Source organism: Alosa alosa, chromosome 20 (assembly GCF_017589495.1).
Source record: "Alosa alosa isolate M-15738 ecotype Scorff River chromosome 20, AALO_Geno_1.1, whole genome shotgun sequence".
Taxonomy (NCBI): Eukaryota; Metazoa; Chordata; class Actinopteri; order Clupeiformes; family Clupeidae; genus Alosa; species Alosa alosa.
Genome location: NC_063208.1, coordinates 12,688,879 through 12,703,410, shown reverse-complemented (window position 1 = coordinate 12,703,410; position 14,532 = coordinate 12,688,879). Strand labels below are relative to the sequence as shown.

The window sequence follows — 14,532 nt, the reverse complement described above, 5'->3', positions numbered from 1 at the left end:
TGCTAAATCTTCATATGCATGTAGAACTTTCTAAATCTCATTTTACTTCAAAACATGGCAAAAGTATGAAAAACATTTTAAGATCTAATCAGATGAATTCTGGGCAGTGCAAAAACGAAATCACGATTGGGTCTCGTCTCGCTTGATTGACAGGACACAGACTCAAGCAATGAGTCTAATTTTGAGAAAATTAGAACTTGATTATTACATTAATTTTCAAACAGGATGTGATGTTTTTTTTTTTGTCCGAGCCAATAGTAAGAAAACCAATCAAATGAGAGTTGCTAGCTGGGGAATTCTTTACGCACACCTACCCACCCCTTGCACGATCTGACAACAGTGTTTCTTCACTGTCAGTACACAGCAGACGCAGTGCTCCGTGCCGCTTGGCACTTCGTTTCAAGGCCAATAAACCATGATGTTATGAGGGTCTGACAAGTCAGGCTGTTGCAAGTCAAGTTGTTAAATGATTCCATTGATGTGTCCATCTGGTGTCCTAGCAAATCGATGATGGGGTATGTATTGCTGGTCGATCTAAGTGAGATGGCTGATTCTTAGGTGCTCAGAAAACAGACGGCATAGCCAACTAACTAGATTGCTGTCACCCCAGTTTATGTAACTGCTTTACATTATTAGTGACAGTGACGTTAATGCATGTATTATTTTAAATAAATGTTAATGTGTTGTATATTGTTCATTTGGTGTGGTTTACAGTCTGGCATCGTGTGACGATGTAACATTAGCTAACGTTAACGTTACTCACTTTTATCGCACAATATTCTTGATAGATAGCTGTAACTTACTATAGAATAGATATAGTTGGCTCACTTATCCCTCCCTTACCAACATTAAGGCGATATGTAGACTGAAAACCTACTAGTTCAACCAGACTGATAATCTTGCTTGTCTGCCTGCCTAGAAAGCTTTGGCTATATCAGGATGTGTAGCTAATATTGTGTTATTCTGGCGCTCTGTTGGCTACTTGGAAAGATTAACTTGGAAAACAGTCTCTAACAGTTTGGTGCCGTTGCATCGTTGATAAAACTGTCAAAAAGAGATGCTTGTTAGTGTAAAGTTGTCGTTCACTTCACGTGATGGTTGCACAGGTAGCATAATAAGAGTTAGCAGGTAACGGGGTATGAGAGGAAAACTTGAGAGCAGACTAACGTTAACATTAGCTAGCTATTGCTAAGCATGTCAACTAGTAATTGTTTTATTATTCTTCCACTTTCATGATGCAACTGCCTTGACGACACTCATTTTTGCCACTTGTTCAGCATTGTGCAAGTTTTAATTATAAAGGCGGTAGTGAACTGAGCGACAAGTGTTTGCTAGTTAGGTAGCGATGCTTTTCAGTACTGATGTTCGTAGCTAACAGCTAGCTCTAGTCTAGAGTTTAGCCAGCCTAGCTTGCTTCAGGAGCCGGGGATTCGAACAAAGAAAACAAAATGACGAACAGAACAGAACAGACATACTTCCTCTTCAACCAAAGTGAATTATACACAAAAAGGCGTAATGTCCTGATTATTTTGCATCTGCACCTTTATGTTTACAAGTTTCCCCTAGCTCCAGTGAACACAGAAAAGACCAGTCCCGTGTGAAATCACTGTTTTGGTACAAAGGATTTTGCTTATGTCAGACACTAACAGGGAAAGTGGAGGCTGTCTGGCATATTTACGCGTAGCCGAGTTGTTGTCTAATAGGCCTGCTCAACGAAGACCAGCGGGGTAGTATTCTGTATTTGTCCTTTGTGCCATATCTTTCTGAACAGCATTTTGTGTTGTTTACAATGTCAAATCACAGCAAATGAGTGGACACTTCCCATAACTTGTTGGCATGCTCCAGCAACAAAACGTGGCTAAACGTGGCATTTCAACCGACCTCACTGATGTGGAGATACAGTCAATTGACCTCCTAGTTACAGTAATTTAATATATTTAATTTTACTTTTGACCTCATTTCCTGGGTAGTTTATCTCACTCAATTTAACAGCATTTTTCAGAACAAGCAGATCTTATGGCAAGATTGGCTGACCAAATCAGACCATTGCATCACATTGATTTACTGTCTCCAGAGTAATACCCCCACCCGGTCTTGCATTTGACACATACATAGGTCAGTTAAATGTGAGCATATTGGCGAGGTTAATTGATGGCACACAGTAAGTCAGCTGACAAGCTCAAAGTCACTAGAGAAAGACTCAGGTCATTTGTGGATGAACTGCACTGACTTCATACTCTTGTTTTTGTGATGATGAGGCCAGTGACAGTAGGCCTCTTGTCCAACAGGAGCAGAAAGCAGTCATTGTGTTGAATCTATGTGACAATTCTGATCTCTCTGCAATGCAAATGGTGTTTGGCAGTTATAAGTTATGGATGAATGGTGGTTATGGACGACTGAGAGTGTGAGTTGCAGGCTCTTTGTGTTGCCAGTTGCTAAATCATCTCTGCTTTGCATGCTGCTGCATTCTCTGGTAATTTGAGATTGAAGCAAAAGTTGCTGGGGAAATGGTGCCAGTTGCCATAGTCCTAATTGTTTTTCCTTTGTGTTCATAATCACAGTGCACATTCAGTGCTACCTCATTTTTGTTAAAGGATTGTTTGTGGGAAGAGCAACGGCTGGTATGTCTTCAGGCCCCTTGAATGAGTGACAGATAGGTGAAGAGCATCATGGGGGGCAGGGTTGCGTCTCCATGAATGGATATAGCGGGGCAGACTATGTGACCTAAAAACTGGCAGACCCTCCCCACCCCCATCCCACCCCACCCCTCCCAAAATGCACCTGCTGTAGTCCAGCCCTGTTTCTCTCACTCAGCCACGCTTTTAAGTAGATTTATTGGAGCATAAAATGCCCCTGTCTCTGAAGTGTTGTTTTGTTTTTACTATTTGTCTTTACACAAGAGTTCCAGTGGCCAATTTCGGTGGCCCATGCAAGTGCCCAGTGTGAGCTGTGAGCGTCTAGCATCAACAAAAATGCACAACATTTCTTTGAACTGTGTCAGGTGTTGGGTCCTGTGCTGGGTCAAAGTGTGCCAAGTCTTCAATTACTAGATGAATTGTACCTGGAATGGAATTTCCCCTGGCTCTTGTTTGTTTATTTATCTCTACAAGTGTCAGGTTACCGTTAAGAATATTTGTGGGAATGTATTGGGGAGAGATCTTTGCAAAGCACTGTAGGTTTTGACTTATGCATTTTCCAAAGACGAGTCATAAATCAGCATGTGTTTGACCAGATGTCTGCCGACAGTATATCTTGGCCCCCTTGGCATGAAATCAGAGGTTGCCATTGGATCCCTCTGATGGTAATTAGACTGTTAGTCTGAGTGCAGACTTCTGGCAGGACACAGGTCCTCTGGCAGAGGAGGGCTGAGTGGACTTACATCATCATCATCATCATCATCATTACTGACTGTGAACTCCACCGAGTTGCCGAGTGGAATGGTCAGATTTGAAAAGGCAAAAAGGGGCGGGGGGGATAGGACGCAGCCAGGATGTCTGGAAGGCTCTGGCCTGTTGTGTACCGATCTGAATGGTGGCAGAGTGTGGCCCTTGCAAGAAACAAATGAAGATGTTTCATGGGTTGTTAATGCATTTATAATAAGGAGATTTGTCCAAATTGTTCAACCCAGATTGACCGTACTCCCAGTTCTTCTTATTTACCTCTGGACACAGCAGTTAGTAGCTGTTAGCCATTATTATGTTAGAGCCAGTGCCATTATCTGAAGGGGATGTCGTAATCTGTGTATAGATTGCTATCATCTGCCGGTTATGTCGGGTCAGTGAATCTGCCATTATACTAAACACATTTAATTACACCCTGAGTTTAAATGATTTATGAGTACTTTTCCATGGAATGGCACCCATACATATGAAGTGTGAAGGGCTATATAATAAGCATCATTGTAAGGCTGTTGTGGTGTTTGTAGTCACACCAGCAGTTGTGGTTGGGTTGGTAATAGAAATAGAACAGTCAACAATGAGGCCTCGTTTAAAGAATTTAGCCACATATGCTAACTACTCTTGTCTGTCTCTCTGTGCAGGACCTGCAGTGGGCTGTTGACCCTGGTGGAGGGCAGGTGAGTGCAGCTTGACAGCAAGAGGCCCGGGGCTTGTTGAGAGCAAGCAAGAGAGAGGGGAGAACGAGAGGGAGCGCGTGTGTGTGTGTGTGTCTGCGCGTCAGCGAGAGAGGGAGAAGGACTGAGCGATGGGGAACACCGCCACCAAGTTCCGCAAGGCGCTGATGAGCGGCGACGAGGGCCTGGCGTGGCAGCTGTACGAAAGCAACCCGCAGTTCAAGGAGTCGCTTGACCCCAACGCGTCCTACGGCGAGCCCTACCAGCACAACACGCCGCTGCACTATGCCTCCCGGCACGCCATGACACGCCTCATCAGGTGAGACCCCAGGAAGTGACACCGTTTTATTTTGGTTTCCGCTGTTCCATTTGGCCTGGTTAGCTAGCCAGGTCAATGTAAACGGTTGGCCACTGCACACGCTAAACGTTTCAGTGAATGTATGTACACATACTCATACAAGCATGCATTCATTGCACAGTTCAGCTGTATTAATTGTTAATTGTATGTAAGTGGTTTCTGTAAATCAAACAGTTCAGTTTCTCATTCTCAGTCATTTAAATTACTTACTCTGGTGTCAGTGTGTCTAAAGCTGCCCTCGGTTTGAACTAAAGAGCATTTGATTTGTTGTCACAGACTGCCGAGATTACAGCTAAATGTATGTCGTGGTGCTGGCTTCTCTCGAAGGGCTTTAAAGTTAAAGGCTGCGAGGAGTTCTCAGTTATTTCTTTGTGTGGAGTTAATCACATTACTGTAATTTATCATATTTTCTTTCTTAATGGTCATCACAGCGCTTGCCAAGGCATTTTGGACAGGAATCAAAGCTTCCCTTATGCAAGCATACTTTTAACTCTGGAGGGTGTGAGAACTGGATGACAGATGAGAAGTGCAGTAGGTAGATGGACTCAGCAGTGTGTCAGTATACAGTACTTTGTGTAGTGTCAGCTATGTACTTTGGTAAGGCCATACTGCATTAAGTGGCTGTGAGACACTTTGCCCTTTAAAGGGTGCAAAAAAATCAGGATGACCCACATTCAGATTTCTGATGTATGCTGCTTATACAGAGGTGTAGCCTGGCCATGAGGAAGTAATCCGGCTTGTAAGTTAATGCTTAACTCGCTGGACAGAGCGCCGGTTCAGTGTGAGACGACCCAGAAGGAACAAAACAGACAGGCCAGGCAGGTCAGGGCTCTAAAGTCCTGCACGTAGTCTCTCTCTCTCTCTCTCTCTCTCCCTCTCTCTCTCCCTCTCTCTCTGCCTCTCTCACTCTCCCCCCTCATTCTTTGTCTTTCTCTCTCTCATATTGCTGTGTGTGTGAATGTTGAATGCATACAAATGGCATTTTCCCTGCAGTACTCCCATTCTAAAGCAGGTATGCCTGGTATGGTACATGGTCTCCTGACATGCTCAAACAGGGGCCCATCTCTGTATGTGGTTCACAAATACAGAAATCTGTGTGCATGTGTGTAGAGAACAGGGGGTTGTAGAAAGAAAAGAAAGTGAGATTGTTTTTGGAACAGGAAATACAGTGATTTTAGTGGGTTATACAGAGGGAAAGAGAGACCATGGAATGGAAAAAGAGGGAATGGAGCAACAGAGTGAGGGGGTCTTTTGACTTTGACTCCGGCGTCTCTGGGCAATTACCCCCATGGACAGCTGGCCCCCCTGCTGAGTCACTGTCCCTCCTCTCTTCCACATCTCCACTTAATAATAGGGCCCTAAACGAGAGGGTAGGGGGCATAATTACCAGCCCCTCTCTCGGCCACCTCTATCCCATTACACTAACAGCTCAAGGTGTGTGTGTGCACGTGTGTGTGTGGAGCCATATTGACCATGACCATTGTCTGGTTTATATCACTGCTATCAGTGTGAAAAAGGGGGCCAAGGGGGAGATGAGAATGGGACTGGTCCATGGAGGCTATTTTATAAATATCTTTCTGCACGAGGCTCAGAAGCATTCTGGGAATGGAGGGACGGTGTGTGTGTTTGGTGGTTACGGTGGTTGTTTCTGCTGTTGATGGTAACGAGGTGGAGAACAGCATCTTCTGGCTTTTTGTGAAGTTATTTCAAGACCTAAGACGTTGATTTTAAGTACAACCAGTTTATCAGGATTTACTGAAAAGCAGGAAGGGCCTCTCTCTCTTTCTATGTAAGCACGTGTGTGCGCGTGTGTCCGTGTAGGTGTGTTGCTGACAAGAATTATCGAGCTGTTCAGGGGGTTACGTTAACCGATAAACTGCCAGTCAGCTCCATTTGCTCCTGCTTCTGCTGTCTTTCCTTTTAGCTTTCCTGGAACAAAACCGCTAAGTCATTCTCTTCGTATCCACATTCAAGCTGGCAGTAGCATCCAATGGGAGCCTTTATTGTTTAGGCATGGTTTAAAAAAAAAAAAAAAAAAAAAGGGGGGAAGCAGATGCTCCTTTCAAATCCCATCAAGGGTGTCAGCTAAAGCCCTGCTGCCCTCAATGCCCCCCCCCCCATCCGCTGTGGTTCAGTGTCCCGCCTAACCAAAAATGACATTTTGGCCACGGCCATTTCAGCTGCTTCCCCAAAGTGTGTTTTCACGGGGGCGAGGCCGAGCGCTTTCAGGCTGCACTGCTGAGAGGGCAATCGGAGCCGTGGCCGTCTGGGGTGCTAATGCCGATATGATGTCTCCCTAATGCACTCGCGCACATAATGAAATATTGAGATAAGGGCCACAGCTTCTGGTTCTGAAAATATCCCTGAGATTTCCCAGCAGCGACGGGGTTAACCCTTCGACTGCCGGCACCGGCGGCGCCTGCCAAGTGTGACTCAGCTGAACTGTGACGAAGGAGGGTCTTTTTAACAATTGCTTTGTTTTCCTGGAGGCGCTCTGTGTCTGTGCTTAGCAGAATGTGTCAGCTTGTTTACTTTATCGCTGCAGATTGTTAATCATCCTCCTGGAGTTGTGGGAAAGAGACTCATATGTTCTTAAACACATCTGGTTAAACCTTATCAGAATGATGATGAGACGAGGCACATCCTGGTCTTTTGTATTGTGCCTTGCCATATCATGCAAAGAATCGAATCTGTATTTTTGCTGTTGCCAGCATCTCTATGCTAAGTATTGCGAACATGCTCGTTTACCCTTTGTTCGAGCTTAATAACATCTCCGTCCCTCCTCTTTCCTTCTCTGCTCCCTTCCTTCCTTCCTTCCTTCCTTCCTCCACTTTCCCCTCTTCTTCCCTCCATTCTCTGGCCCAGGTCCTTTCTCTTCTGCAAGGACGGCAACCCCAACAAGCGCAACGTGCACAACGAGACGTCGCTCCACCTGCTGTGCATGGGCCCCCAGATCCTGCTGGCCGAGGGGGCCCTGCAGCCGCGGCTCCTGCGTCCACTCCAGGACGAGCAGCGGCGGGCCGACTGCCTTCAAATGGCGCTCAAGTGGACCGGCGCCAAGCTGGCCGCTGGCGAGTATGAGCGGGCCGACGTCAATGCCGCCGACAACCGCAAGAGCACGTGCCTGCACTACGCCGCTGCCGGGGGCATGAAGACCTGCGTGGAGGTGAGCAAAGGGCAGGGTCAAAGGTCAAAGTGCTTGCGCAAAATCAACGGAAAAGATACAATTTCTTTTTTATGTTTATTGATATTTAGACTATAATGTGTGGCATCCTGAAAAGAAAAGAAAAACTAGTTAGATATGGTTTCGATATTGCTATAATAACATTCTTAAAACAATGGACCATCCATTATGAACCAGACATCTTCATTAAGAAAAGGGGAAATATGTTTTGCTCATTCTAACATTTATTCTAAGACCCTTTGAAATCAATGTTCCAGTTGATACTTTCAGATTCAGATTTATTCTTTGTTAAGATGAGGTGTGCAGACTAGCATCTTGTAGGTGCGAAAGAAACGCCCAGCTAAACGTCTCTGCTGCATCTGAGAAGGCGTGTGTTAAATTCACACTCTCCATACTGTGGCTGAGAACTTCTGCAGTTCCCAGAAATGGCTACAGGCAGCATTTAGAGGAAGGGTGGGGGCATAAATGTTCAAAAAGGTCAAAATCTTAAAAAAGCTTCTTATTCAAAACAAATCACTTGTGAAACAGTCTTTGCTGTCCGTGAGTGCCTCTAGAGGAATGTGCCTGCTGAATGGGTTTAGTATTGTGCTGGTGTGTTGTGTCTTTCCACTGTGGGCTAAGCCTTTGCTTAATGGCCTTGGAATTTAGTGGAAAATTGTTATCACAGGAGGAGAAATCTTTTCCAGGAACAGTTATAGGCTACATGGCTTGGTCTAAGGTGTAACATTAGAGGTCAGTTGGTCAGAGTTGATAATTGCCTAAAAGCACTTGTACCTGCTGAAAGTCTATTTTTTTTCACTATTTAAGAATACTCTAAAATACTATTTAAGTTTTTTGATTGTTTAATGTTTTATGATTTATGAATATGGTTTTCCAACATTTTGTTGCATCCTGGTATCATTTTTGGCCAAATAATGTCCAAGAAGTTGTGAGACTTTGTTTTAGCAGTAAAGCATGCTGAAAGGGCCACTTCATCAATGCGGTCATCTGGTTGTATATTTAGAACAGCTTCCACTGCTATGCTCTAGTCTACATACATTTTCTGTGTATTTGTGTGCACATTTTTGTGTGACATTTTTGTGTGTCTGTGTGTGTGTGTATCAGCTGCTGGTGAAGAGTGGTGCAGACCTGTTTGTGGAGAACGAGGAGCGTGAGACGCCGTGCGACTGTGCCGAACGGCAGCATCACAAGGAGCTGGCCCTCAGTCTGGAGTCGCAGATGGTCTTCTCTAAGGACCCTGGCGCCCAGGACATCGAGGCTGAGTACGCCGCACTGGACCGCCGGGAGGTACACACCCGCTCACCCATCCTAACCCTTATGCTGCTGTACAGCACATTTAAATGCGCTGTTCTTCAGCAAGTTCTCCTGGATGGCACCATGAACCTGCTTCAGAACGTTGATGGAGGCTTATATTTTTAAAGGGCTCTACGTGCAGGTTTACGGAGAACTGAGCTTATAATGATGAAAATGGCTTTCCCAGTGAAGCGGCAAGAACCAACACCCTTCCCTACCAACACAAATATACACTCTCTTTCTTCCTCTCTCACTCACACACTCTTTCTCTCCCTCTCTCAAACACACACACACACACACACACACTCTCTCTCTCTCTCTCTCTCTCTCTCTCTCTCTCTCTCTCTCTCTCTCTCTCTCTCTCTTCTTGATTTCTCTCTCTCTCTCTGTCCCCCTTTTCTCTCTCTCTCTCTCACACACACACACACACACACACACACACACACATACATATACACACACATCCAATCCAGTTCTTTTGCAAAAGTCATTTTGGAAAGAATAGATTGTGGACATGCTTGAAGAAATACGACTTTAAATTGTAATTTAGAGGTAATGTGATTTTGGGTCTAAAGTCCTGGCAGTGGTGTCTCTGCAAAGGCTGCGAGACGGAGGGTGTGCCTTTAGCTCCTGGCCCACAGTGGGAGGGGGAGGGAGGCAGACTCTTTAAGCATGCAGATCAAGGCTGAGGCATTGTCTCCCAGACAGACGTCGGTCTGTGATGCCGTCACAAGTTTCGATCCGTGACAACAGTACCGATGTCATCTTTAATAGATTACAAAGGAGAGACGAAGGCAGAAAAAAGGCGGGGGACGCAGAGGGACAGAGTGATACAGAGGGGAGCAGAGAGAGAGAGAGAAAGAGATGAGACGTGGATGATGTTATGAAGTATGACGTATGAAGATGAACACCCGAGCATCACTGCAACAAGCTGAGATCATTTCCACAAATACCATCAATGCAGCTCAAACACACTAGATGATTCCTTGTCTTCAACTGTGAGGGCTATGCTGATTAGCTGACAGTGACATTTAAAAGCCTCCTTGACAAACCTTCTGTAACAACAATGCATGTATGTCTGATGAGAAATTAGGAACATGCCGTATATTGGTATCTATTACCTCTGAAGCAGTTGTCCACCATAGAGGTTGTCCTGTAGCCTGCTCTGAGAAGATGGGGGAAGGTCAGTGAGTGTTAGGGATGTAGCCATGGCGACAGGGAGACCTTTAAGTTGCAGATGGAGATGAGGGGATTTTGGCCATCGCGGGGCTGTGAATGTGCTAATGCTGGGTTTGGTGCGCCGAGGTGGGGGAGGACGGTCAGTGTGTGTGTGTGTGTGTGTGTGTGTGTGCAAGAGCAGGGTGACGCCACTGGCCTGTTTCATAATGTCTTTAACAAACCGGTCATCCTGGTTAGCTTCCTCCCTCTCTCTCTGCCTTCATCTATTCACTTTATGCACAGTTCTCACCCTGTTTTTTTTGTTTTTCTTGTACCCTTGCCTTTTTTTTTATCATACTCTAATTTATGCTCTCACCTTTCTTTCTGCCGTTTTCCATCCCTCTCCCCTCCCCCTTCTCTCCTCTTTCTCTGTCTGTCTCTCCTGTCTAGCCGTATGAAGGGCTGAAGCTGCAGGAACTGCGGCGCTTGAAGGACATGCTGATAGTGGAGACGGCGGACATGCTGCAGGCACCGCTCTTCACGGCCGAAGCTTTGCTGCGAGCGCATGGTACGCCGCCCTAAACACTGCCCGAACCCTAAACACAACAACCAGCTGACCTCCCTAAACACGCCACCAGTCCAAACACCTGAATGCCTAGAACCCTAAACACGCTACCTGTCAAAACACCTGAACTCCCTAAACACGCCAACAGTCCAAACACCTGAATACCTAGAACCCTAAACACGCTACCTGTCAAAACACCTGAACTCCCTAAACACGCGACCAGTCCAAACACCTGAGCTCCCAGAACCTTAAACACGCTACCTGTCAAAACTCTCAGAACCTTAAACACTCCACCAGTCAAAACACCCAAACTCCCTAAACACGCTACCAGTCAAAATACCTGAATGCCCAGAACCCTAAACATACCACCAGTCAAAACACCTGAACACCTGATTAATTCACCCCGCTGTGGACACCTCAGAATCACATGTCACATGTCAGAAATGCTTAACATGCTAAACATGTAATTACAAGTGCATACCAGAGACACTGAACATACCAGATGAAAGGTCACCCTAAACTTGCTAAGGCTGAGCCCTAAGGGTCAAAATAGGTCTGCTCAGCGCAACTTAAAGCATGTTGGATCTCTTACCAATTTTGGAACCCTCAGCTGCTAAAATCTTGCCTGAATGTTTGAAGCATACAAGCTGTGTAATAGCCTGATAATGAAGCCTCTCTATTTAAGGAGCATGAGTAAACAAGTTACTTCATCTCTGTCTGTTCATGATCTCATCCCATCTCTCTCTTGGTGGTCCAGACTGGGACAGGGAGAAGCTTCTGGAAGCTTGGATGTCCAACGCCGAAGACTGCTGCCAGCGCTCGGGGGTCCAGATGCCCACGCCGCCCCCTAGTGGCTACAACGCCTGGGACACCCTGCCCTCCCCCCGCACCCCGCGCACCACCCGCTCCTCCGTCACCTCGCCCGATGAGATCAGTCTTTCCCCAGCCGAGGACGGCCTTGCTCTGGTCAGTGGTCCGTGCGACGGACGACGATGTATGAGCGCCTGTCATCGGATTAATCATCATTTGGAATTGGCTTATGTGTACTTTGTGTCATTGGGCACTAATGATTTGTCTGACTGATGAATTACTAGCCCTCCGTAATTTACCACAGATATAACAGCATATGTCAAATCCTGAAGGAACTGGAAATGACTGATTCAATTGTGCAGATCATTTTTTGGGGGGAGCAGCATATGTGTTCCTGACTTTTGGAAATGTGTGCAAGTGTAGATTTTATCACTGCTTGAGTGTCACGTTGATCGATGAACGCATGTCGGTATGCACACACACACACACATACACACACACACGTCAGTGACCGATATGTGTCCAGTGTGTGTTCTGACCACGTGTCTAACTCTCGGCCTCCTGTTTCAGTGTGGGATCTGCATGTGCAGCATCTCTGTGTTCGAGGACCCAGTGAACATGCCCTGTGGACACGAGTTCTGTCGAGCATGCTGGGAAGGGTAAGGACGGGACGGGAAGGGAAGGGAAGGGTAGGGCCAACAAAGATTTAGGGGGACGACATATTTTATACTGACAAGGAACTGAATTGCATCCCCTTTTGTTGTTACACTGTATTTGTTGTGCCATCAAGCATACATTGAAGCCTCACCATAGAAAATGAAGAAAAAAAGGTTAATAAAAAAAACTCTTTAGTAGATACATTTGATGGAGACATTAAATCTCCTCCCTGTTGATGAAAAGCCTAAGTAGGTAAAAAATGCTCAACAAGCTGTTGGCATGGTTACAGATAAGGAGGGAAATGCAGAGATTGAAATCATTTCTCATGAAATAAAGTAACGTCATGACATAAGTCACTAAAATCACTGAAGTCCTTCAGAGCTCTTCTCTGCCTCTGGCCCTGCCTCACTCTTGTTAGCACAGACACTCGATTTCCTCTAAAGACCAAGAATGTGACCTAGAAATTATAGTGTTGGTTTTTGCAGGCTTTTCAAGGCTTTGTACCTGCCGGAGCCTGACGTCAACCTTGGCCTATGTAACAGACATTAAAATAGATAACGACTTTAAAAAGGCCGCACACAACAGTCCAACGCTCCTTGGTTTTTACACAGAACTGGCCGAGCTGCTTTCGTCCGTTTATTGGATTGCTGTTGTCTCCAATTACTGGGGACTAAATATGGTCACTTCCTTGAGTAAAAAAAAAGACAAAGTTGTTTGTTTGGCGGTTTGTAGAGCAAGACCATTTGTTTCTGCTCTGGGGAAAACGGAATTTTTGTCTACACTTTTCATCATTCATACTCCGTCACTCGTGCTTTCATACAAAACGATGTCATCTGCGTCACATTACATGAGCGCTCACTCACTGAAGGTGATCCAGCAAGCTGACGAGCGGGGGTTTATTCAGGGACACGTCACAAGTGTTCTGTCACTTCCTCCACTCAGCCACCCCAGTGCCAGTGTTTGTGTCAAGGTGAGGTGGGGGAACTGGGACACAGCCCAGGTCTTCCAGTCCTTAAAGCTCCTTCACTGGTCTCTCTCATGTCCTCCTCTCTTGCTGGCAGGTTTTTGAACCTGAAGATCCAGGAGGGTGAAGCACACAACATCTTCTGCCCAGCCTATGACTGCTTCCAGCTGGTTCCAGTGGAGGTCATAGAGAGTGTGGTTTCCAGGGAGATGGATAAGCGCTACCTTCAGTTTGATATCAAGGTATGACTCAGGAGGTTTTCAGTGGTGGATGGTGGATATGTAAGGCTGTTGTGGCAACATATTAAGGCAACATATTAAGGTTTAGGACATTGTAGAGCACTGCACGGAAGAACTGAAAAATAACATACTTGATTGTTGTGTGAAGTTTACGTTCAAATCATACAGTATATTCATAGTTACTTGTATTTTCCATGTTTCTACTGTGAAAAAAATGCCTTTTTAGTATTCTACATGTGTAATTAAACACATGTAGAATACTAAATTAAAAATGCCTTTTTAGTATTCTACATGTGATTTACATTTACACTGCCACAAACTACCTCACCTGTTAACCACCTCTCCACGGCCCTCTCCCTTCTCCCTCGCAGGCGTTTGTAGATAATAACCCTGCCATCCGCTGGTGCCCTGTGGCCCGCTGCGAGCGGGCGGTGCGCCTCACCAGGCCTAGTCCTGCCTCCTCTGACCCCCTCAGCTTCCCCCTGCTGCGCGCCCCTGCTGTGGATTGTGGGAAGGGTCATCTATTCTGCTGGTGGGTGAAGACTAACCACATACTGCGCAATTGCTTTACAGTCCAAAGCAACGCATGCTATTTCGTTGGGAGATCTGCCCCGAATGGGCATTAACTTAGCATTGCTTGACTTAACATGCAGCACATGCCGTGGTTAGATACCAGGGGCAGCCGTGGCCTACTGGTTAGCGCGTCAGACTTGTAACCGCAGGGTTGCCGGTTCGAACCCCGACCAGTAGGCATGGCTGAAGTGCCCTTGAGCAAGGCACCTCACTGCTCCCCGAGCGCCGCTGTTGTTGCAGGCAGCTCACTGCGCCAGGATTAGTGTGTGCTTCACCTCACTGTGTGTTCACTGTGTGCTGAGTGTGTTTCACTAATTCACGGATTGGGATAAATACAGAGACCAAATTTCCCTCACGGGATCAAAAGAGTATATATACTTATACTTATACTATACCTCTTTGCAGCTGAATTCAGGGCAAAAATGCGAATATAACAGTAAATGTAAATATGATATGTACGTGGTGGCCCTATACTAGTGTGGTTAACATGTGCCTACTCATTGCAGTTGAATTCAAGTATGTCTGAGAAAAATGCAAATATAATTGCAAATGAAAATATGATATGAGTACGGCCCCTTACTGGTGTGGTTAACGTGTGTCTACTCCTATTCAGGTTTGTCTGATTAAAAATGCAAATATAACAGCAAATGTAAATATAT

At 45.7% G+C, this 14,532-nt stretch overlaps 1 protein-coding gene across 2 annotated transcripts in view; it reads left to right on the top strand.

Annotated features, from left to right (window-relative positions):
• Positions 1-304: 304 nt before the first annotated feature.
• Positions 305-14,532, top strand: part of ankib1a (ankyrin repeat and IBR domain containing 1a) — a 25,644-nt gene continuing 11,416 nt past the window's right edge. For both annotated transcript variants that reach the window (XM_048229495.1, XM_048229493.1), the window contains exons 1-9: positions 305-515; positions 4,040-4,391; positions 7,296-7,596; positions 8,719-8,901; positions 10,516-10,633; positions 11,388-11,596; positions 12,011-12,099; positions 13,159-13,303; positions 13,672-13,832. In XM_048229495.1, the coding sequence (XP_048085452.1) occupies positions 4,204-4,391; positions 7,296-7,596; positions 8,719-8,901; positions 10,516-10,633; positions 11,388-11,596; positions 12,011-12,099; positions 13,159-13,303; positions 13,672-13,832 (1,394 nt within the window). In that variant the 5' untranslated portion in view covers positions 305-515; positions 4,040-4,203. The remainder of the gene's footprint in view (positions 516-4,039; positions 4,392-7,295; positions 7,597-8,718; positions 8,902-10,515; positions 10,634-11,387; positions 11,597-12,010; positions 12,100-13,158; positions 13,304-13,671; positions 13,833-14,532) is intronic.